We start from the raw sequence: 23506 nt of genomic DNA, 5'->3' as shown, positions 1-23506 counted from the left end.
TCCTGCACGGTGGTGGGGCTCCAAAAGACGCTGCGCACGTCGCCACAGCACGTCAGGTAGTTGCTGTTAGTGTAAGTGCACTGCTGTGTGTGTGTGTGTGTGTGTGTAAGAGAAATGATGATGGAGATAAGGGCGTGTGCACGTGAGTGTGCACATTTCAAAGGCAGAGGGAGATTGTCTTTGTGATAATGGTGACTGAAACGTTCACCCGAGGTCGTCTGTGCCAGTGGAGCCTCCAGTGCCTCGGCCTCCCTCCTGCATGCAGATGAGCGGCTGGAGAGGCCGTGCACGGCCTCACGGGTCACGCTCGCCTTTCTCCTCCACGCCGCCGCCCAGAGCTTCCTTCGCTCGCCATCCCTCATACCCAGACGACACAGAGGGGGAAACAATGAGACAGCAGCCGTGGAGGTGGAATGAGGACAGTGAGGGGGAAGCAGACAGACTACAGGTTTCCAATTAGTCGGAGGTGAAATATATCGGAATGGCCGTTTCTCCGGGCAGGGCGGCGGCGGCGTTCACTGGGGATGTTGGATTAGAAGAAGATGAGGCGAGGAGCTTTGCTTTGGCTCCTCGTCTCAACCGACTCATCTCTGTTCGCTGCAGGAGGCTGGCAGAGAGGAAACACACGCCGGGGGGTCGGGCTTTGGAAAGTTTCTGCAGCTCCGCCTCTGAAATCTCCGACCTCCACAACCTTTTAGTTCCTAAATTCCATCATTCTTTTCTAGATTGTTTATTTAAGAAGAGATTAAATGTGCATCAATAAGTAATGAGGCATTAAAAATGGAACATGTGAGGGGATTGTTTCCAATGAACTGCATCTAAAAACGCTGTTCGTGGCGTTGCTGATGTTCGCAGCCGCACTGCTGCAACGTTCCACCTGGAGATTAATGATGCCGCTTGTGTCTGCAGCGTTCCGCGGATCAGCATTAAGAACAAACATTAAAATGTAAAATGATCCACGGAAAGAGGACGCCACTGTGGGTTTTTAAGCCAATCATTTCTCTGGTCTGGGAAATAAATGAGGTGTCTGGATGAAATAACAGATTAAAAGGTTTCGGGATTCCTTTGAGAGGGCTTGAATAAAAAAAAGTGAATTACGATAATGAAGTTTGTCCTTTTAAACAGAGCCCCTCTTTTATTTATCGATCCCTCCTCCCCAGATAAACAACACAAATAAAAAAAGAGGAGCATTTTATTTCCAAGAACTAAGCAACGGGACTAATCCCAGTAATGTCTTAACTGAGGCATCGATTTCCTCAAAGATGCATGAGGCTCCGCTTGCTTCTGGGTGCTGGAGAGAGGCCATTCCAGCACCGCTGCCCACATCTGTTACTGGGCTGTCTGGGCTCTGAGATGGGACCTATTGTGCTGCAATAGCGCGGAGGCATTTAAAACAATGTGACGGGAGCTGAGGGGGCAATTAAACCCAGGTCGGGGCTGATTTATGATCTGCTTCAGTGACACAACAGACCAACCCGTGGATGCAAACGGCTGCGTGTGCAGGCACACACAGCAGCAACGGTGGGCGGCGCAATTCTCAGCCATGTGTTTTACCTTTAAATCTACCGGAGGGCAGAACGTACGCTGGCTGCTGGACACGTTACTCTCCTGAACTTTAGCCTATTTTACCGGAATTGCAAAAGTAAACCTGCAAAAATCAGGGAAATTCAGGTTTTTAATGGTCAAGGTCATTTGAAGTGGCTCTGAAGGCATTTTCAGGTCTTTGGCTTTAATGTGTGTGGGGGAAGTGAAAGGAGACACACACACACACACACACACACACACACGCTCTGGACAACAACCACAAGCCTCCCTTGACCTCCTGAACCACATGATGAGTAACTTCACTCTCTTTCCTTCCTTCCCTCTGCGATCAGGACTTCATCTGTATCCCGCTTTGTCTCCCAGTTAATCTTAATTGGACTGACATGATGTGGAATTCCACTGAAATAACATATCACATGAGATGGAGATCAGGTTTGACAAGATTAACTATGGAAAACTGTCTCTGCTTCCTAGTAACACAACCTAAACACTTATTACTACGGTAATGTGGATTAAAAGGTAATTAAATATCACATCCTCATATCTTCAGCTCTTAGAGACAGATCAGAGAGAGAGCGCCACGTTCAACTTATCTAACTGATTTCCAAACTATATAATTTGAGTTTGCTGACATGGTTCCCCCACATCTGCCGTATCCCTGAAGAAAACATGTTTTCTGCAATTTCAAAGGTTTTATCTATCTGTCAATATGAGTCGAGGTTGTGGTTTTTTTCCCACTTTCTTGATGACTGAAATGAGGCCGGGGAGTGGTGAGCATCCTACTGCGCCTCCTGATTACAAGCTGTATTTATCAGCCTCCCCAGGACCGGTGGGCCAGGCAGGAGGTCGGGCTCTCATGTTCAAAAATACATTCTAAATGTAACCCTGCTGCTCGGAGCCAGTTCTCCGCCTTGGATGTGCTCAGGTTGGAGGATCATTTCTCAGCCTATATGTTGAAGAATGTTGATGTGTTGATGCCTGTTGCTGATGGCTGATGCATTTTAATGGTTTTCTCACTCTTAACCCTGAAAATGTGCAGACATCCTGTCGTTTCACACAGGAGAAAGCTTTGGAGATCTCCTCAGCGCGGTCAGTTGATAATCAAAGACTTGAATCTTTATTTTCATCCCCTCTTTATGTGGGGATTATTGTGCTGTGAGTGACATGTTCCCGTGATGATCTCTGACACGGCAACTGACATCCAGCAAATAGGTCGTGACTGTGCAAACACCAGAATGCAAGACCAAAGTCGGAATCAAACTCAAGACCTCGCTTTCATGTGACTGTGCTAACCAGCAGCGTGCTGCCTTTTTAACTGGCCAACATGGAGCCAGTTCAGCCTCTGACACCGTCCCCAGTGGCTGTGACTTCAATGTCACAAGTTGATGAATGAAAACCTTCAAAAAAAGGAGGTTTTAAGAAGGTTTCCTGCAAAGTTTCAAGTTTCAAAGAGCTAAAACCATCTTTCAAAGCAGTGTAACTCACCCATGAGCAGAATTGTTGGGTCAAAGCTGACCGCTGTGCTCGCAGAGGAGTCCCGTTATGGTGGTAGTTGATGCTGCAGCCCTGATGATCACCTGCCTGTGCAGGACACAGTCTCACCGCAGGGCTCAGACAGCTCCGCAGGTCGATGGCGCAGCGCCAGAAAGAAATGAAATAAACAATCCTGTTTAATACAACTCGCTGCAGTGACGGCGTTTCCCCTGACTGACGCAAAATGAAACCCTCAAAACTGTCAGGGAAGAGGAAAAACTGCGAGAGTGAGAAAGAAACGAGGCTGCGGAAGTAAGGATGGGCTCACGACACGTTAAACCGGGGGGCCCAAAGTCCAGTCCTCACGGGACCAGCCGGCGTTTCTGTCCTGCCAGGTCGATATCGCCTTCACCCAGGATCCCATGTTCCTCCAGGAAGCCTGTTCTGCCTGGTAGGACAGAGAACCCACCAGGACTGGAGTTTCAGCACCTCTGCAGTAACAGATGTCACAAGACTCCGTCCAGGACTTCTGGAACAAGATCGATTCTTCTGCCCCCCCCCAAGTCTCCCTCCACGTGCAGGTAGATAATTTGCGGTTCGTTTAGTCCATCCTGCAGCAAACGCCTTCGTGTTAACGGGTTAATTAGTGAACACAAGGTTTGGATTTTGATGTGACAGCAGGGCCTGGAATCACAAAAGGAAACAGCCTGATTATCAGCTCATGGAGCTTCAGTCAAACCCTTTTATGAGCTTCAAAAACTTAAAATACCTCCAACTACGCCTGTGATCAGGATCCCTGGATGTTGAAACACTCCAGTCTTTGTTATTCCTAAATGCTCAAACACAAACACTCCCCCCCCCAACATGAAGGAAGAACTGTGGAAAAAGAGAGCAGCTGGATTCCATTTTCAAAGCATCGACGAGAGCATTTGAATAGAAGGTGACATTGACACGAACGGGTGCTGCTGTGTTCCCGTCTTTAATACTGTTAATGCTCGTGTATCCTGCAGGTTTTGCCTGAACATTTCAGAAGCAATAAATAAAAAAAAAAGGTCTGAAAGTTATCTTTGCTGCGCACAAAAACTGTTGTTAGCACCCACAAGCATTCCCTCTGAATTTCCATGCGTGTGGAAGCTGGGACAGTGAACCTTTGTTGACGCAGCTCGCAGTGATGCCTTAATGAACGGCTCTCTCATCCCGGAGATGCGGTTTGTTGCTCCGTCTTGAGGCTGACACGTCGGGGCGGCACAAAGAGATGGTGCTAGCGGGGAAAACGGGGGAGCGGAGAGCCCGGATAAATCTGCTCCGCTGAGCGACCAGCAGGGGGTCTTTGAGCTGTCTCTGGGAGAAGGGCGGGGGAAGAAATTTTGGGAAGCGGAGCTGAGAGTAAACAGTATCTGCAGAAAAACAACAACAGCAACCAGCGTGTGCCCTCATCAAGGAGCTGTATTGAAATGCAAAGCCTGCAACGCCTCGGCTCCCGATGAAGAAACCCTGACTGATGAAAGGCAACACGCGTCGTACGCACCATTACTCCTCCACAATTACATGTTTAAACACCAGCTAGGAGTTTACTACTGCACATAATTAGGCATTATTAGTGTGGCGGGGCAGAGAGACGACACGAGGAGGCACCTCCATCAGAAGGATCTGACGCTGGGTCTCCCTCCACCTAATCTGTCACAGCCAGGCCAGAATACCAAAGAGCGGACTGTGATAATCCAAGGTAATTATGAAAGGTCACCCATCAGCGAGGGCCAGACAGTGTCGAGGCTGCCCATTCTGACATCATATGGGAGGATCTGCGCTGGGATCGGCACTTGGACAAACAGTTTCAAACAAAGGGGGCTGCTGGACCCACATGGGGGGGCAATTAAGAGTCTCCATCAATCCGATGTCCATGTGTGGGAGGGAACCAGAGTGGCTGAAGGAAACCCACACAGGTACGAGCACGTACTCACCCAGAGTGATACCAGGTGACAAAAAGAGGAGGGTCGTGTGTTGATGCGTATCACAGGAATGGGGTCTGATCTCCAGACTGGGAAGCTGTCCAGGACTCCGTGTCCAGGACTCGAAACAAGCTGGGGTTTTAAACACCGAGGGGTCGTTTCACTTGCTGGCTCAGATCTTTGCTTCCCAGCTCGCCAAATAACCATCCCCGCCGAGAGCCGAGGAGACGCCGCACCGGGGGTTTCCTCTTTCCGTGATTGTCCCCAATCACGCGCAGGATGTGCACAACCAACCCAAACCATAAAGACGCCTCACAGGGAGGAATAACAGCCTCGCCTACATTTAGGAGACGTGTTAGGAGGTGTTGGGAAGAAAGAAGAGGAGGAATCCAAATCCCACACGCACTTGATTTATTGTGTTCAATAAACTCTTAAGAAATAGAGCTGAATTTGATTTAGCCTGATCAAAACCATCAATCTGAGACCTGTACTGAAGCAAAAACGTGTACGTGAAGAAGATGAAGGCTCCTTTTCCTCAGAGGTCGGCTGTTGTCCACTGCTGACGGTGACATAATCAACAGGTTAACGCTCTGCACAGTTGATCCGTGCGTTAACTTGACGTCCCTGAGGTGTGAGACTAATCAGCTGTTTTGTGTTGAACAGCAGAGGCGCCGACGGACGTCCAGGAGGTCACATGTTCAGAGTCTGTTTCCTGGAATTGGCTGGAAAAGCATTTCATTTCGCTCGAGTCGGACGTTCTGAGATGTTCGCCAACGTTGTTGCGTTCTGTTCTGGGCTCCTATTTAGTGGCCCAGTAACATATTTGGGAGGAACCCCCCCCCCCCCAAAGAAAACAAGACTTGAAACACACTTTCATGACTCATTGACTGCGTGTTTGTGGTCACAGAAACTTTCCAAAGTCTCCATTGCACTGCAGCTAAAAGTCAAATATGGTCATGTTTCTTCAGACTTATCTTGACATGCATCGTGTCTAAACTAGGCTGGGGTCAGACCGAGCCCCCGACTTGTTACACTCAGATTTCCTTTAGGCCTGAGGACCAGATATGAACCCCCCCATTGTGAGCTGCATGCTGGCTGCATAAATATTTTGCCTCAAAGGCCCTTTAAATTCTAATCAATTACTCTGCAACATGAGCTTAATGTTTAAACAAAATGTTCCTGCAGCGCTTCATCAAAGGCATTTCAGTCTGCCGGAGTAAAATTTATCTACCATTAATCAGAAAAGCCGAATGTTATACAGGAAAATGTGTTTTCGAAATAGCCGCAGTCAGATTCGTTTAAATGCCACGAACATAAGCTGAGCAATTATTTGTTTGTTGTTGTTATGCCTGCGTGAGGTAATTTCTGCAATTTCTTGGTCTAGAGAATAAATAATCCTCCTGAAAAGCGAGTGAGACATCGCAGATGCTTCCATGGAGGGGGGGCTGTCAGCATCCATCTTCACATTTGTCATCCCCAGCTGTCACCTTCATCTGGCACATCTTCCAGCACCACCGCACCTCAGTCCTCACGTCACTCCTAACCCCCAGGATCAATATGAGCAACACCAAACTCAGCTTTTAATAAAGAGGGAGGAGCTCCATGCACAGATCCAGCTCCACATTAGACGACGCTCATGCAGGGCAAAAACAAACGCCAGCGCTCACCCCACTAACTCTGCTGCTCTAAATGTTTTTACTTTACCTGGTAGAATTAAAGTCAAAAAGCCAAACAAAAAGCATAAACTGCCTACGGTGTACTTTAAACTCACCGCCTCAAGGTAACGCTAACACCCTCGCTAATTAACGAGTGAGTTCAACAAACAAGGTTTCATCTGTCAATAATTTAAAGTATTTTCTGAAAACAAAAGCCTGATAAATATGCTACCTGAAAGGGAAAAGAGCTTGTTGTTCGTTTGTTTTTATCGTTTTATCGAGTGTTTGAAATAGTTGATGGTTGAGTTCAAACATTCAGACCTTTTTACACTTTAACGGCAACCTTGTAGAATAATTAAAAATTGCTTTTAATGCAACTTCAGTGGTCAAAAAGGTATTTTGTTCCTCATATACGGAGTCAATGTGTTGATATTGTGAATAAAAATGTTGTTACCAGACAATTGGATCAATTAAACCTGAACTTTCTAACATTTAGTGCCAGCATTCCGTTAGGATTACTTGTAGGATAATATACATGCAAATAAAGATAAAAAATAACTGGAATGGAAAAAATAAATGGTATTAACAGGTGTTATAAAATGTACCTTTACATCGACTTGAGTTTGATGGTGAAGATTGTGGGCTGATGATGGATAAATGAGGTAACCGAGCAGAAAAATACGAGGCCAGGAGACTAATATGAGCTCGATACTTGAGACTTAATTATTGTCTGGGGGAGCGTTTAGAGGGGCCAGCCACAGGTCAGAGTCTGCATGAAGAGCTGCTGAATAAATGACAGTAGTTCTGTGGTTCTGTGGAGCAACGGGGCCTCTGGAATACCCACACACAGACACCGTCTCCAACACGTCCATCCACGACTTCACCCAATGTAAAACACGAAATGGCAGCCGGGCAGAGACAATAAAAGGTGTCTCAATTCTGTCCAAGACATCCATCAGATCTATGCTGCAGTGAAACCGACTCCAGTTTGCCTGCTGGGAGGAATTTGGCAGCTCGGCTGCAATTCCGACTAATGACAGCTGCAGCTGTTAGAAAAACAAGCCAAGAAAACATTCATTTAGAGGGAAAATCTGCTTATTTCACAACCCTGTTTTCATTATCGGGGAAAAAACTATCAGCTCAGGTTGAATCAGAACCAGAATTTTTTTGTTTTATAAAAACCTGTTTACCTACTATTTGCCTGGAGCCGGAGGACATTTAATGAAAGATACCCAGGCAGGAGATTTGAATCGTTACAAACAGGAGAAATGGAAAGAAAAAACTAAATCTTCCACAGCTGCACAGAGAAACAACTGTAGCAGGAGCAGTAATTTACAGGCCATCAACCCCCCCATAAAAGCTGCAACCAGAGGCAGTCCAGGCGTGCACGCTTTAACTGGGACCTAATGGAAGAAAAAACAACTGGAAACGAGGGTCTGCAGGTGAAGATGGCCTCGTCCATCAGAGAAACACGGGGAGAAGCATCACCTGCTGCTTCCATCCACCTCCGTCATCCGCAGCTCCTTCTCATCCGTATCACAGAGCAGAAAGACTTGGGTTTAATTACGGAGCTTTGCTGCTAATTACCAGGAACACTTAGACACAGGCAGCAGAAAGCATCGCTCGTTTCTATTCACTCTGCTGTTTAATGTTATATACATACATCTATACAAACACAAGTCACTTATAAAAAACCTTGAAACGAGCTCTTTCACACAAGCAGCTATTTAAAAACCTCTGTCTGCTTCCAGGAGTCACTTTCTCGTTAAAATACTCGCTCCACCACATCGAACTATGTCTAATAAATATGCCTTGATGCTTTTGCACACCTGACACATTTACAGATTTACAAAATGTAAGTGTACAATAGATAAATAGTATGGGAACAGACTGAGCCACGGTTATTTGTTTCAACAACGAGAAAATTGGACCTCTCAGCCGCTGGTGAAGAAGCTTCAGTTCTGCCTGCAGCACGAAACCATGACAACGGCTTCACGCCTCCACCTTGGACTTTTTCTTTGACGTTCGGGGTTTGGCTGACTCAGCAGGTTCTGGGGAGCCTGGAGGTTCTGTAGGTGGGCTCGGTGCTTTCTCCACATCGCCTTCGGGCTCCAGGGGCAGGGAGGAGCCTTCTGAAACTCCTGAAAATAAAAGAACCCACAGCGTCACCCCGGGGTCGCTCGCAGAAACGTCTGACTGACATGAATTAAGCTGCTGGCTGGGGTTCGATCCCTGTGAAGGAAATCGTTGGCAGCCGAGGATGAGCTCGTTTACACCCTCCAGAGACGGAGGGTTTACAGGGATGTTTTTTACTGCTGTAATTTACATTCTTCCTGAAAATATCAGTCTCCTTGATTAGGAATCACATCCGTGGGGGGTGGGAGGATTTTTCCAACAAGAAATCGAGTTTCTGGAGTAAAACATTCCTGTAATTAGTGTCTGAGTTTGAACCTACAAGGTTACAGCTGGTTCATGGCACGAACCCTGAAATTGCGTCTCTGGTCTGGAGATGTGTGGAATCTGAGTCTGATTCTAACGGCGTGAGCTGCGTAATGATGCTGACGTCTGTCATGGATGCACTATTCTGCCTCACATCGTGTTTTAATGATGGAAGCTGCAGCGTCCTTGAATTCCAGGACGGTCTTGGATTTTTCCCCCCATCTGTCTTTGTTTTTTTACCTGCCGGTAGTGTGATGTTTTTGTTGTAGCTTGCAGCAGAAGACATGGCCTGACCCAGAGCCTGATTGGTACCAAGGGGAGCACTGGGACCTTTAGAGGCCACTGAAGAGGTTGACTTTGATTTGGAGTCCTTGTCTGGTTTTGTCCACACCAGACTGTCCGTCACCTGCAGGGCTCCTCCCATCTTCTGAGCCATGTCAATCAGCTGAGTGGAGACCAGTGAAGGAGATCATACAAACACAAACGGATGCTTTCAGTTTTACATATCAAGGGGGATAAAAACCTCAGCGTCAAACTCAAAGTTGCTGTTGCTGTCTCGCAGTAAGTTGACTTTCCTCTCCATCTCCTGGTACTGAGCCAGCGCTTCCTCCTTTTCGCCATGATTATAGAGGAAGATGGCAAAGTTCAGGTTGACCAGAGGGTTGGAACTGGAACACATGAGAATATGGAGCTAATCAGCAACACTCCCAGGGTGAGAAACTCCACATTTGAGGGCAACCATGTAAAATGGACTCACTCATCCATCGTCACAGCTTGTTCATACGCTTTGGTGGCGTTCTCCACATCTTCTAAGTTGGTCAGAGCCACTATTAAGAAGGACAGGGGTTTGTCGTTTACACCGTTGAATTCACAGGCAATAATGAGCTCAGCTTCAGCCTGAATCTGCACCTGCCAGTAACATGTAGAGCTCTCCCATTCGTGGGTTCAGGTTGATGGCTGCGCTGAGGAAGTGGAAGGCGGAGGCGTACTGCTGCATGGTCAGGTGGACCAGACCCAGGTTGTACAAGACTTTCCAGTCAAAAGGAGACAAGTAGTGAGCTCTCTTCAGACAGCTGAAGGCCTGTGGGATGAAGGAAGATGGAGAAGTCAAAGGCTGAGAGCACCGTGAGGTGGAAACTTAATAATATATGATTCCATGGAGAAGCATGGACCAACTCAGCAAGAGCTGAACTTATTTATAAAGTTCAGGAGGGCTTAAAGTGCCAAAAAACAATATGGGAGAAGTGAAAATATGATTGCACAACAGTATAACTTGCACTTTAGAAAAAGGGCTGTGTTACTCACAGCAACATATTTCTTTTTCCCAAAGAAACACATTCCAATGTTGTTCCAGAGAGGAGGGCTCTCGGGCACCACGCAGGCCGCCACGCGGTACTTGTTCATGGCCACATCGAAATCCCCGTGGGTCTGCATCATGCTGCCTGCAGCCAGGATGGCCTGCGAATGAAACAGTGATGAGAAGAGATGCACGTGACTATTAAATGGACTGAACCTGACAGAAAATGAGCCCTTATTTTCACTGAATGGCTTTAAAGAATTCATAATAAAAGATTACACTGAGGTGGATCGACATACCTTATAGTTGCTGGGGTCAAATGTCAGGGCGTTTCCAAGGTGCTCAAAAGCTTTTTGGTACTTTCCAAGCTGGCCAGATGAACAGAAATGACACAAACACTGGTGATTAGTTACTCACACCTCCAGGTAACTTCTCTAGGGTTTGTTCTTGCATCCACATAATTAGATTTACACTAGTTTCCAAGTCAATACCTGTAAATACAGCAGGCCGAGTGTTGTCAAGACTTCAGTATTCTCTGGAGAGAATCTGAAAAGGGAAGAGCCACATGAAAAATGCTACTTTATCCATGCCTGTAATTACACTTAATTTGTGCAATGACTCTCAGCAAACATGATTTATATTCTGGAGAACTGATGATTATTCAATCAGGGTTTGATTCAGCATAATTGTGAGATCTTAATTATAACCTGCGGGAGGGGCACGTGGGGGGGTCTCTAAGAACAAGATGGTGGAGAAAAGCAGATCTGCATTAAACTAAGATTCACAGTGGTATATCTCATTAGAGGCTAAACCAGTATTGGGGCACTTGATTAATTCATTGAACTGACAGGAGACAGCCACATTTGCTGCCATTATACTGCAGACAGCGGCCTCATTTTGGTATTTACACCACATCCTAATGATTAAACACTCAACATGAGGATGAAAGTAGAACTGAAGTAAGTTCAGAGTGAACTGACAATGTGAGCAAGTTGAAACGAGCCAAAACGGAAGACTGAAGAAAATACAAAAATAAAAAAGCCTGCTTTTCCCACTGAGCTACGAAGACAGAAAATCAGCAGGCAAATCAACAGGAAACCCATTTAAATCAGCCAGTCTCCTCAGAAACGGCACATCTCACTGACTGTTTTTAATCCTGGAGAACGTCTCCTCAGGAAGTGTCTCACTAAGGCAGCGATGATTCGCAGATTTCAGTTCACACATGGAAATTTAGATGTGAAAAATGGAGATTTTTACCGCCAAAACACAGAGAAGCACCACAGGGACCGAGAACAGACTGAGCGTAATGAGGAGCGTGCCACTGTTTTCAAATTAAAAATGCTTTTTAGCACTGTCCCCTGTTAAACCTGACTCACTCCACTGCTCGCTTATAGACGTCGATGGCCTTGTCTGTGTCTCCAGCCAGCAAATGGACCTTCCCCAGCATCATGAAAGTCTTGTCGTGTTTGTTTATCTGAAGGGCTCTGTTGAGATGTTCTTCAGCCTGACAGCAAAACAAAAAAGAAGATCTTAGAGTGAAACGAGCTAATGAGTTCATAGTGAAACAATCCAGCGTACTCACATTTTTCAAGTCTTTGATGAAGAAATAACACAAACCCAGATTATGGCTGATCTCCTGGTGGACAGAAAATCTAAAGTTTAGTTCTGTGTATCATTACTGTCGGTGGTTCGTGACAGGATGGTTTGCCTGTATGAAACCTGCTACTGTGGTGCCAGTGTAAAAGTCCCGCGTCAGGCAGGAGGCCCTGAATGTCTCCTTGCTAACTGAACAACTTTAATAACGTGGAAACTACCGGTAAGCAAAACCTTGGTGCGGGAGTGTTTTCTTTACCCAGTCTTTGTCGGTGACTCTTGCTGCTTCATGATAGAATTCAATAGCTGCTTTGTGCTTGCCCAGGAGAAATCTATAGAGAGAATAAACTAAAACAATCCATCTCAAACAGTGCACTCTGAATCGATAGCCTTACACTCCCACTGTGCTGCAACAGTCACTAGGAGTGGATTAATTGTTCCCTACAGCATTAAAGAATGTTCTAGTCATCACTATCATGCAGTCTGATTCTATATTTCTCTTCTCCATCTGTCTTATGACTTAATGGAAGAGGGTAGATTCCCATCAGGCTCAGGGGCCGCGACTCACAGTGATCTGGCCACTTGCTTGAGATTATCAGAGCTGCTGGGATTAAGGATGGCACAGCTCTGAAACAGCTCCAGGGACTCTTGGATCTTGCCCTCGAGACGCAAGATTAGTGCTGTGGCGAGAGTTTAGAATACAAAAAGCCACACTTATCTCCGGATGTAACAAGAGCATATTAAAATCAAAGGCACAGCAGGGGGTCCAGTGAGGGGAACTAAATTATGTATTGAGAAAGAAGTGGGTTGAATTCTGCAAAGACGCTTTGATTTCAGACAACTTTTAATGAAGTTCATACATGTTCCATGCTTCATAGGGGAAAGGTTTGACTCAAAATGTGGCTTACCTTGTACATATATGGCATATTCACACATTCCAGTGGTCTCCTGCAGTTGTTCTTTAATGATCATCTACGTGGTCGAGGAGATAAGGACAGTTTTATTATTTACAAATAAGCATCTCAAGCATCTCTTTCTCAAGCTCTTCTAAACTGGTTAAGTAAAGGAAACTGAGTGTACGCATGTGTTCTAGATAAAATAACGGGTCCAAAAACCTTCATTTGAGTTGAGAACAAGTAAAATACTTGATGGGCTGAGTTAACTCCGTCCAAATCGGATGATTTTGAGAAAAATAACCACACAAAACCTTGATTGCAGAAGTGAAAACACTAACAAAGCTAATGAAATTGGTCTTGAATTTAAATACCGGTAATCAATTTTTATTTAACATTTTCCTGCTAAGAGATGGTTCTGAAGTCCCATTTGAAAAAAGCCGTTCCATTCTTGACGTATTACGGGACAGGTGAAAAATAGAGAGGATAAAAGTGAGACTAAAAAGGCTGCTTGAATCGGCAGATTCAGAGCCATGAGCCTGGTTATCAGGCTGGCTGAGGATGTACCGGTACTAATGAATCCACAAACAGTCTGAGGAGGCAGATCTATTTAAAGATCTGTTTTATGTGAGACTACATGGGTGGATGCAGTTCATTAGGCCACTATGAAGCAGGGTGTCATATAGAGCCCGGCACACCTCAGCTTCCATTAGCTTCTTATGAATTTTGGAGCAGATCAGAACCAGATCAACGAGGGGTTAAATAAAGAGGAGGGAGTAACTTTACCTTACAGGTATCGTAGTCCTTGCGGACATAGTGCTGGTGGATTAGCCAGTTCCTCCTTTCCACTATTGGAAGCTCTGGAGCTGAAAATAAAGTGACGTGATGAGACTTGTTCAGGTCCCGTTGAAGCAACACCAGAATGATTAATACAATACAATAAGTGTTGCTTTTGCAGAGAATACCAAGTCTAATCTGACAGCTGTAAGCAACACTGCACAGTTAATCCTATACATTTAGATTGGCACACAAGTTTCTCAGACTATCTGAATGCTCAGTTTCCATACATATAATCCCAAGTGCATTATACTTGTCAAACCTTTGATCCCACAGTCAACGCAGATGCTCAACTAAAACCCTGAGCTGGAATATAATCATCCCTCTCCCAGGCTGTAAATGTCACCTGGAAGGGAAGTTTTGAAAAAAAAAAAATACAACAATCTTTTTGTCGTGCTTTTACTGTATCAAGATGGTCTTCTGTTGCCAAGGCAACCGTGTCTCTCATAGAGTAACTGCTTGCGATAGAAGGGAGAGGTTTTTGATAACAAATAACGGGATAAATGAGCAGGTATGAGCGGCAAACGCAGATTTCGACAGGGTTAGGTAACCTGGAGAACTCCACAATGCTCCCTGTCTTCGCCCTGGCTAAGCGCTAAATTTCATTCCACAGGAAAAGGGGAAAAAAAATATGTAACTCCAATTCAAATGAGTTTGATTCTAGTAATCCTGTTATCTTGCACCTACTCCCTTCCTCTGAGGCTAAAAAAAGAATCACTGGCGATGGGGAATGAAGTTCCACGCTTTGAGCTGGCTGCTGACATTTTGGGAGATATCATTAATGAAAGCCTTGTGTAAAAATACTGTGTGCATGCGTTACTCTTCTGTCTCTAGCCGTCAACACTTGAGGCAGCGGCGCGATGTGCCGCTAGAACTGGGCCTCATCCAGCTACTTCAGAGGAATCCTCTCCGTCGCTGAGAGTGAAGCTGCGTGGCTTTCATGCGTTTGCCCCGTCAAGATTCTGAATGGCCCTATTTGTAGCATCCTAATCCGCTTTCTTCCTGCTGAGACAGCAGTAATATTCTTGTCTCCGGGTTTCAGCTTGTGGCCCTGCAGTGCTCCAGTCTTCACATGCACAAAGTGGGGCATATTTAGTGAGGGGGGGAATGGAAAAGATGCCTGACATGTATCCCTGCAATTACTGTGTGAAAGAACGGTAGAGGGGAGCAAAGAAGATGATCACAGCGGGAGATCTCTAAATATAGTCCCCAGAAAGTCTTCATCCCAAAAAATTGGGGGATTTTTTTTTCATTGTTACATTTGATCTGGCTAAGGCTAAGACAGATTTCCATGTGCTTCAACCATCTGTTAAAAGGGGATAAGAGCGGGGGAAAGGCATGCTGAGATCAAAAGACACATGTGGAGAATGTAATAGGAAATAGGTTGAAAATTATTTTGGAAGTTTTGCCACAAGTAACTCTAAAAAAATCCCCCGACTCTCATCTTGTGCTTTGATATTCAACTGCACATTCTCTTTCTTCAGAGATCTCCCACATTTTTAAAATCAGCGAATAGCAAATAGCTCCAATCAATCAGTAAATCAATGATTAAATAGTAACTTTACTGGAAACTGTTTCATAACGAGGTGAGTTCTTCACATAACATCATTTCATTGTCCTCCATGTCTGAATGGTCCCCAGAAAATGGCATCTGTATGTACCTTTCACAATCAACCACAGAAGGAACATTAGGAGCATAAGAGCACAGTCATGATGCTACTACAAATGGGTGAAGCATTAACATACTAACCTAAAATTTTAATTTATAGCCTCTATTCAATGAACCACAAGTCATTTTTGTATCTATAAGACTCCTTTTATTTACACCATTAATCCACTCAGAGTTAGAATTCTAAAGGAGGCAACATGCTACATAAAAGAGGCCATTATGGAATTTTCCCAAATGTTCTGAAAAGAGTAATCAATTTATAGTTTTTATTCTTATTATTTATCAAGCCTACTGTATAGGTTGCATTAATACTGCGCTCTGCATTTTATTAACCCTTGATGATTGTTAGAATTGCTCAATATCAATAATATAATATTTAACAAGCTGTTGAACTAATGACATGACTTTTAGATAATAATAAGGTCTGTTTGAAATGACATTAGCCAACGTGTAAAAAAACAACCCCCAGCTCGACTGTTTAGTGACTACATCAACATTATGACATTTACTCCGGCGAATCCAAACTTTTATCACATTAAAACCGAAATAAAAAGACGTCATAGGTGAGTTTGACTGTAGAGGCGGAGAGGAGGCCGACAGCGCCCCCTACAGGACCGCTCACGCACCTTCTCCTCCGGGAACCAAGTCTTGCAGGAGCTTGAGTAATATTTATTCATAAACTGTGAAAATGTGTCACAAAAATGTGTTGCAAAAGACTTGCATGTGTTGTCAGACGGTACCTTTAGGAGCTCGGCGTTTCTTTGTCTCAGTTGCAGCTGGGAGCTAAAATGTTTAAAAAAAAAGAAGAAAAAGAACACAAACGTTTTAAGATGGTTTAAATGGTTTAAGTTTACCAAATGTATTTGTGGCTGTGTAGTACATATGCTAGTTTACTAAAAGTTTTAAACTCTGGAGATGTTTCGGTTTTTGTTAGCAAACGGGATCAGTAAAGTTTAAATGACTATTGAAGGCAGGTTGCATTTATGTCCTAACTAATGTGACCAACCCACACCAAAGTCGGTAAATGGTCAACAGTAGTTAGTAGACAACAACAGCGATGTTTCAACAACTCAGATTTATGAAGTCTCACGGAGACGTTGGGATAAATGTGGTGGCGCCGACATCGACGGGGTGGGACAGTTAACCAGGACTCCGAACCTCAACCCAAATGGCCGAACTGAACCGTGCGGACGGTCGTTAACCGGTTACTAAGGTTCTGTCTGTCGAACCGCAGCTCCCGTGATTAGAGCTGAGCCAGGAGCTTAAAGGCAGGACAGGAGCCACTCTGGCTAATCAACTTAGCTTCGACTCAGGAGCTGCTAACCTGTCAGCTAACTAAAGAAAACGAGTTGTAGGACAGCGACACTTTAACACTTTAACTAGTTGTTTAGCTGTCTTCCCTCCCGTGTCCACCCACCCTCGCGGTTGTTACTAGAATAACATTAACAAGCGTAAGTGTTGCTCTCACCACCGCGGATTTCTCCTCCTCCGCCATCTTGGTTTGAGCACAGAAGCTGTTGCCATGGATACAAGAGGGCTGCGCAATCACGCAGCTTAAATCCACAGAATAAATTGGCTTTTAGACATTTTTGAATAAAAACTTAATGGCGAGAACACCTACATTTATTTTAACAAGCTCTGTAAATCATATTATAAAGTTAGCATTGACTCACACAGGCAGTGACACAACCACTAAGAACAGACCACAATCACTCAAAAGCTATTAATACTTCCTTTTTTATGTTCTTCATAGCTGTATTTTTTAAACAGATTGATTATTGGATGATAAATTGACTCTCTAAATGTAATTACTTTTATGGGGAGCTAGTTTGTCAAGATTCCATTATTTTCCTTCTTTTTCTTGGCCCGGACCAGTGATGAAGCAGGATCTGTTGCCCCGGGCGCCCACTGATGCAACGGCAGCACCAGTTCATGATGCATGTAAAATGAAGCAGCAGCATCAGGAATGGATGCCAGTACCCTCAGCCAGCACCCGGGGCAGCTCATCATTGGGGTTGAGAGTTGATTAGAACATTTTCCACACATTCAGGTTTGATGTTTAGAATTCCAAGCAGAAATAATATATGGGTCAGATTTTAAGAAGAGCAAAAAAGTGTTTATGAGGGTGAAGAAAGAACAGCTTTCAAACATCCCTAGAGGCTTTAAATATGCATGGATACGTACAACGTGCCAACACATCATGGCCAAAGACAAGACAATATCAGACCATCAGAGGCACCGATGTCCCTCCTCAACATGATTTAGTCTTAAACCTCACAAATATTCACAGCAGGAAAGTGTCAATAATTATCATGTAACAGCAACATTCAGGTAAAATTATTGTTTAACAATTGTTCTCTGTGCTCATTTGACTAAATACTACTCAATCCTTCGCTATAGCAGTAATTTTACATCAGAGACCTTGACCCCCACCTATTAGTTTAATCATACTAAAAACACATGCCATCGTGCTTAACGCCCATTTTCATTTCCCATCACTGCATCTAAGTCCATAAGCTTATAACAACGGCGATAACAAAAATCTAATCCAGTCACCTTCATTTATCATCAGTTTATCTTACAGTTTTATACAGAAGTTTAAATTTAATGACCCACGTTCAGTAGTGTAACACACAGGATGTAACTAATCAATCGGAGCATCTGCGAGCAAATATAATAAACAGTACATTTATTTGGATGACCAGACATTCCAGTGGGGGACTGTTTAGAAGTCAGTAATAGTCACATTCAGTAATACTCAACATCCGCATTTGTTGCACAGAATTAAATAAAGAAACCCAAATCTGTGCAGAGCTGCATCATTTCCAGTGTTAAATAACAGGATGCTGCAAGTTATTATTATTATTATTATTATTATCATCATCATTTTTGCAAGTCTAACGATGCTGATGAATGTTGGTCAGACCTGAGACCAGCCCGAGGTGGTGTAGGTGCAGGAGACGGTCTAATTTTCCCGACTCCTGCCAAAGACACCCTGAGCAGCAGAGGAGGCGGCATCTGCAGCAACGGTCTGGACGGCTCGGTTGGTCATGACCTCCTGGGAGAACTCCTGCTGGGCCTTGGAGAAGCTGGCACCGGTCCTCCTGTACTTAGAGTGGACCTTAGAGGCAAAGGGACGGCCATTAGGGCAGAGGCAGGTTTATAAATCAGCTCCTGTGAACCTGAATCAAAGATTAACCTGCTGACTGATCCTTAGTTTTTTCACAGTTCAGCCTGATGGTAAATCTGACAAATATTTCCCTTATGAACCTACCATTTTCAGAAGAATGATTGCCAAGACAGCATTCACTGTGAAGAAACCAGCGACCACCATCATAACCACGGCCACGGGCAGGTTTGACCGGAGCACGCTGATGGAGGCGATCCACCCGCTGTCCACAAGAGACAAACAAACGTGGTGTGACCGTTTCTGCACAGGGACTCAGACTCCGCAGCACAGATTCACATAGGGTTCGAGAGGAATTTCAGAAATTTACCCTTAACAAGGTCTAGAGCAGTGAATGATGGGAAATTCTGACATCTGTTCCATCACCGCACGTTGAAAAGAAACTGAAAGTCCTGCACTTACAATGCAGCAACCCAAACAAGTTAGGAGAGCAGCAGCCTGTCAGAGATGACCAGAGAGGAGAAGAAGAGACGTGGCGAGAAGAAACACAAAGGAATGAAGGAAGAAACCCACTGACCCCCACGAACATTTACGGTAAACCTACTGAGGAGCGAGAGCACACAGATGGATGAAGAAAGAGAGACGCCGTTAGCACTGAACCACTGTTCCATGACCGTTCACCACCTTCACCTCACATGCAGGGGACTGGCCAGGTGAAGGTGTATCCACTCACCTGTTGCCCCAGCGGGGGATCCCGATGGCCTGGATGATGTAAACCACCACTTGGAAGAAAAAGACGAAGAAGAAGAAGAAGAAGCTGAAGGAGCTGTCAGACCTGAGGAGGAAAAACACACAAAAGGATGAGATATTAGCATTTAGCATGTAAAACACTAGCCTATTCATCTCCTTGTGTCTTCACGTGTCCTGCTTAGCTAGTAGTGTACCTGAAGGCCTTGTAGACAGGCCTGTACCAGCAGACAAAGGAAACCGGTGTGAAGAGGATGAACCAGAGGATAGACAGGCCAAAGTCAACAGCATATGCAGCATCCGCAGTGAAATACGCCAGGCAGGCCAACACGTTGAGAAACAGCGTGGCGCTGTGGACTGGAGAGACGGACGCCGATCAATTTGACACCGAAACATTGACTGCATTGTCCATGGAGTTGGTACGTACACATCCAGAGGTAATACATCCTCCTGCATATCCTGCGGTACTCCTCTGGGATCTCCTCCTCAAAGTCCTGGTAGAAGCACGGCTTCACGGGGGAGAAGTTCGGTAGAGGCGGCCAGTTGTTTTCCTTAACTGAAGGCACACAACACTCGAATTACCAACGTGAGGGCACATTGCTCGCATACCCTCGTGCAGGAGCTCACCGCCAGTGTTGGATGCTCTGCTCCTGTTCTGCATCTCCTGCTCCTTCCTCTCCAGCTCAGCCGCCTTCCGCTCCAGCTCTTCCTGCTGTCTGATCAAGTTGGCCTGCCCAGCAGCTGAAGAGGCCTGCAAGAGAACAAGAACATTCTCCTCAGCCATGTTCAAAACGAAGTTCAGGTTTTCCCAGTCTGCCGTCACAGTAAAACCACTTTAGCCAATGAAGAAAGAGGAAAGTGTCAGCAAATCAAAAGCAAAGGCATCTCAAAATAAGACCGGAATTAAGGGTTCAAGTACAATAGATGAGGAGTCAAATATGCATAAATCCCAGATCAAATATTTATGATCAATATTTTTATTCAGTTCGTGTCTGAGATAGGAGAAAAAAAAACGTGTTTCGACTCACCTGTGGGTTCTGCTCCACAGAGGTGTGCAGGATGGCAGGCTCGGATGAGGCAGCAGAGATGGGGACGGTCCGTCCCTGTCAAACAAATCCACACCCATTTTAACAGAGCCCCCATTTACATAATAGTAAAAAAAAAAAAATTAATAAAAAAGAAGCACCCAACCATTTCAGTGCCAGTAAACGGGTTAAACTCCCCAATGTTCCCAGCGCTGCCGCTTGTCGCTTTTGTGATGGAGTCATCCTGAAACACAAAAATGGTGGTTATTGAGATGGTTTTACCCGAGTCGAGGTTGGCCATTTAGACCAGAACTGTGCACCAAGTGTCTGATTTCATTCGTTATTCTAATAAATGTATTGTCGACATCACTTGGAAGTAACAATAAACTCAATTTAAGGACCTTTTCAGTGATTAAATTCCGAAACAAATGGTCACTATTGATTCCATCAATGGCGGGTCTGAGCGCAGGAGACAGCGCAGGTGAATAATTCCCAGCAAGCACCTGCTCGTAGCCCTGCTTACCTGCGCAGGTGAGTTGACAGAGCCCGCACTTCTATTTAGAACCAAAGCGGTCAAGAACATGTCATATTTATTCCCAGGGACGATTCCAACCCAGGAAATATTTTAGGCCAAACCCAGAGACCAACCAAACAGGTTCTTGGTGCATTATCTCTCCCAGTCGCCACTGTGCCAGATAAAAGTCACTTAAAACTAGGACCAGAAGCAGTGAGCCCACGCGTCAGCCTCACCTGGAAGGGATTAACGTCCACTGGATCGGCGAAAGGGTTGCTGTCATATCCGGACATAGCTCGGGTTCAAAGTTTATCGCCTTTGGAGTAAACAAGACCACAGCTCTGTCGTCTCCCGGGCGGCTGCGGCGACACACAGCAACTGCGCATGCGCGCTCCGGTGGGCGGAGCTATCCTCGAGGGCCGTCCTCGCCCTTGAGGCACCGCTAATTAATTATGCGAATGTCGTGACATCGATTGGTCCTCGCGGAGCTTCAAAACAGCTATAATTTTACCACTAATGTACCGCATTGCAAATATATAAAGACGTTCAATTAATAACTGTTAAAAGATATATTTAAGTAAAACGCCAATAAGCATTAAATTCGATTTTTGCATGCCTTGGCAGTATGAGTTTGCCAAACGAAAACAATTTTATTGTGTTTATGTATTAAGATGGGAATTGTCTCAGATGCCACTGGAGCAAAATGTTTGTGCTCAAATTTCAGCTACATTTTTTTGAAACATTTCTTTTATCAAGGTCAGCCACAGCTTAAACCACATGGCCTTATTTTTGTTTCATGACTAAGCATGTGATTAAATCAACTTTTCTGCTTATTATGTCATTTATTGGCCATTTTAAAGCATTCCATGTGTTCCCTAACTATTTCCACATGTCCTGGGACGAAGCTACTTATTTTTTTGTAATGTGAATTGAGAATGGGGCATTTTCCTCTTACAATGAGGTGGCCAGACCCCTCTGGATCACAGAAATCCTCCTCCTCTAGTCAAACATTTCATGGGTGAAGCAGATAGTTTCCCCATTACAGTGCGTAAATTAGTTGTATAGATCCACGAGTCATATTTCATCTGGAAGACAAATAAATGCACTCAGAGTAAGCAAGATCATATTTAATCAGAGGGGAGGGCTCCCCGTCCATCCCTGATGTTAACATTAATCACTCGGCAGGAGGAATTGACCACTGGATGAAAAATCTGCAACTTTGACCCATCACGGGAACATGTTGTATATTTGACTTTAATAAAGACAAATAACACTGTTTATGTCCTTGTTTGGTAGCTGTTGAACAGTTTTTAGACAGGAGATGGGGAGTTCAGGAACAGGACAGACATTTGCCACTCTGCTGTACATTTGACCTGTGCTGTTCTTTATAATAGCTGTATGGCTGTTAGCAGAAAATACAAATATTCCACACACACGTCTGACATTCATTACAGAGCTGGGATCTCCTGGGTTGGAATCCACACCAGCTGATCTTGGTCCCTTTGATGGCAGTATCTCCCTCATGGGGAGAAAAAAAAGCAGCACAAAACTTAAAACACCTTAAGTGGTTTTGTTGTCCTTCTCACACACGCACACACAAACACACACACAAGCCACTGCCCAAATCCATACATCTCTGGCCAAGATTCTCAAAAAAAAAAACAAAAAAAAAAAGATAAATAGGTTTACATGACTTCAACTACCCAGCACACGCTGGTGTTCCGGCTTTGTACAGTATTTATACCTGTATATTATATGCTATAAAGAGTTTCTGTGACATTAAAATTTATTAAATAAAGTAATCAGCAACATCTGCTTACACTGATTTGTTATGAACTGTAAACTCAAAAAGCAGCTAGTAACAGGTGAGCTTTGAACTCTTTTCCACCTGATGTCAGATTTCTTCTTGTTTACTGCCCAGCTTCCCTGACAATTATTCCAACGTTCCCTTTTGTCCGCCCTCCCGGGAAGCCTGGACCCTCTGGTTAAGAGCTGCCAAGGCACTGTTTAAGTCATTTGGTGGCAGTCTAGTCCACACAAGAGGTGTCCGCCCAGTGTTTCCTGCCCCTCTGCCCAACGTTCCCCCTCTACTGGGTAGGAACACATCGTACGATACATGGCAATAGTGGACAGGTTTTTCTTGAATGCAACTAGAAGCAGGAGTGCTTTGAAAAATGGAGAGTCTCATACTGAGGAGTGCTTTGCTCAAGCAGGGTCTTTCATACCATGAATTCATTACTGCCATACAATACCAGCTGCTGTGGGATATCTGGAGGGTCCCTTCTATGGCCATCACTGTCTCTGGAGTGCCTCAACGTTGCATGTTTGCCCCCTTTAAGTTTCTGCTTGCTCTTCTCCGGACTGAAGGTGCCTCGGCTTGTAAACATGGGCCTTTCGTCCAGCCTGCCCTCATGATCTCCTGTCGGGCTGCTCTCCTGGCTCCCAAAACGGGGCGTGTTAGTGGTCTGTGCTACACCCGAGCCCGCTGTGGGAGATCTGGTGTGGAAGCGAAAGCGCCTGGTAGTGGCAGAGGAGGAAGAGGATGACGGGTGGAAGTGTGATGAGGAAGAATAGGACGAAACACTGGAGCATGAGTCCACAGAGTCCAGGGAGTCAGGCTGTCGACGCAGAGCACCACGCCGCGGGCTTTTCCACTCAGATCTCAGAGGGAGGGGGGACGTCAACATTGGACTGCGCTCTGCAACAGAAGGTCTGGGGTGGTTAACTTTTCTAGATTAATGTT

The 23506-nt window shown here is 45.0% G+C and overlaps 3 protein-coding genes across 14 annotated transcripts in view; all 3 read right to left on the bottom strand.

Moving 5' to 3' along the window:
* Nucleotides 1-8245: 8245 nt before the first annotated feature.
* Nucleotides 8246-16874, bottom strand: bbs4 (Bardet-Biedl syndrome 4). The gene is made up of 16 exons (XM_003969800.3): nt 16819-16874; nt 16091-16133; nt 13631-13710; nt 12860-12923; nt 12520-12631; nt 12211-12283; nt 11941-11994; nt 11735-11862; nt 10850-10904; nt 10658-10726; nt 10367-10519; nt 9971-10142; nt 9819-9888; nt 9585-9729; nt 9302-9506; nt 8246-8763 (listed from the first exon to the last, which is right to left on the bottom strand). The coding sequence occupies exons 1-16, from the start codon at nt 16843-16845 to the stop codon at nt 8615-8617; spliced, it is 1599 nt and encodes a 532-aa protein (XP_003969849.1). The 5' UTR covers nt 16846-16874; the 3' UTR covers nt 8246-8614.
* Nucleotides 16875-17422: 548 nt separating this feature from the next.
* Nucleotides 17423-21171, bottom strand: scamp2l (secretory carrier membrane protein 2, like). 3 transcript variants are annotated; one of them, XR_003890480.1, is made up of 10 exons: nt 20773-20989; nt 20416-20493; nt 20253-20327; nt 19852-19975; nt 19652-19780; nt 19422-19581; nt 19211-19312; nt 18848-19080; nt 18625-18742; nt 18448-18471 (listed from the first exon to the last, which is right to left on the bottom strand). XR_003890480.1 is itself a non-coding variant. In XM_003969799.3 (9 exons), exons 1-9 carry the CDS (start codon nt 21054-21056, stop codon nt 18316-18318), a joined length of 999 nt encoding a protein of 332 aa, XP_003969848.2. In that variant the 5' UTR covers nt 21057-21171; the 3' UTR covers nt 17423-18315. The 3 variants fall into 3 exon arrangements, 2 of the variants coding, with proteins under 2 accessions (XP_003969848.2, XP_011608237.2); XM_003969799.3 differs by lacking the exons at nt 18848-19080; nt 20773-20989 and adding an exon at nt 21000-21171 and having other exon boundaries at nt 17423-18471; XM_011609935.2 differs by lacking the exon at nt 18848-19080 and having other exon boundaries at nt 17423-18471; nt 20773-20983.
* Nucleotides 21172-21869: 698 nt separating this feature from the next.
* Nucleotides 21870-23506, bottom strand: part of myo9aa (myosin IXAa) — a 56698-nt gene continuing 55061 nt past the window's right edge. For all 10 annotated transcript variants that reach the window (XM_011609929.2, XM_029845783.1, XM_029845784.1 and 7 more), the window contains one exon: nt 21870-23461. In XM_011609929.2, the coding sequence (XP_011608231.2) occupies nt 22983-23461 (479 nt within the window). In that variant the 3' untranslated portion in view covers nt 21870-22982. The remainder of the gene's footprint in view (nt 23462-23506) is intronic.

The sequence above is a fragment of the Takifugu rubripes genome, chromosome 13, assembly GCF_901000725.2.
Source record: "Takifugu rubripes chromosome 13, fTakRub1.2, whole genome shotgun sequence".
NCBI classification, from domain to species: Eukaryota; Metazoa; Chordata; class Actinopteri; order Tetraodontiformes; family Tetraodontidae; genus Takifugu; species Takifugu rubripes.
This window is presented reverse-complemented; position numbering and strand designations above follow the sequence as displayed.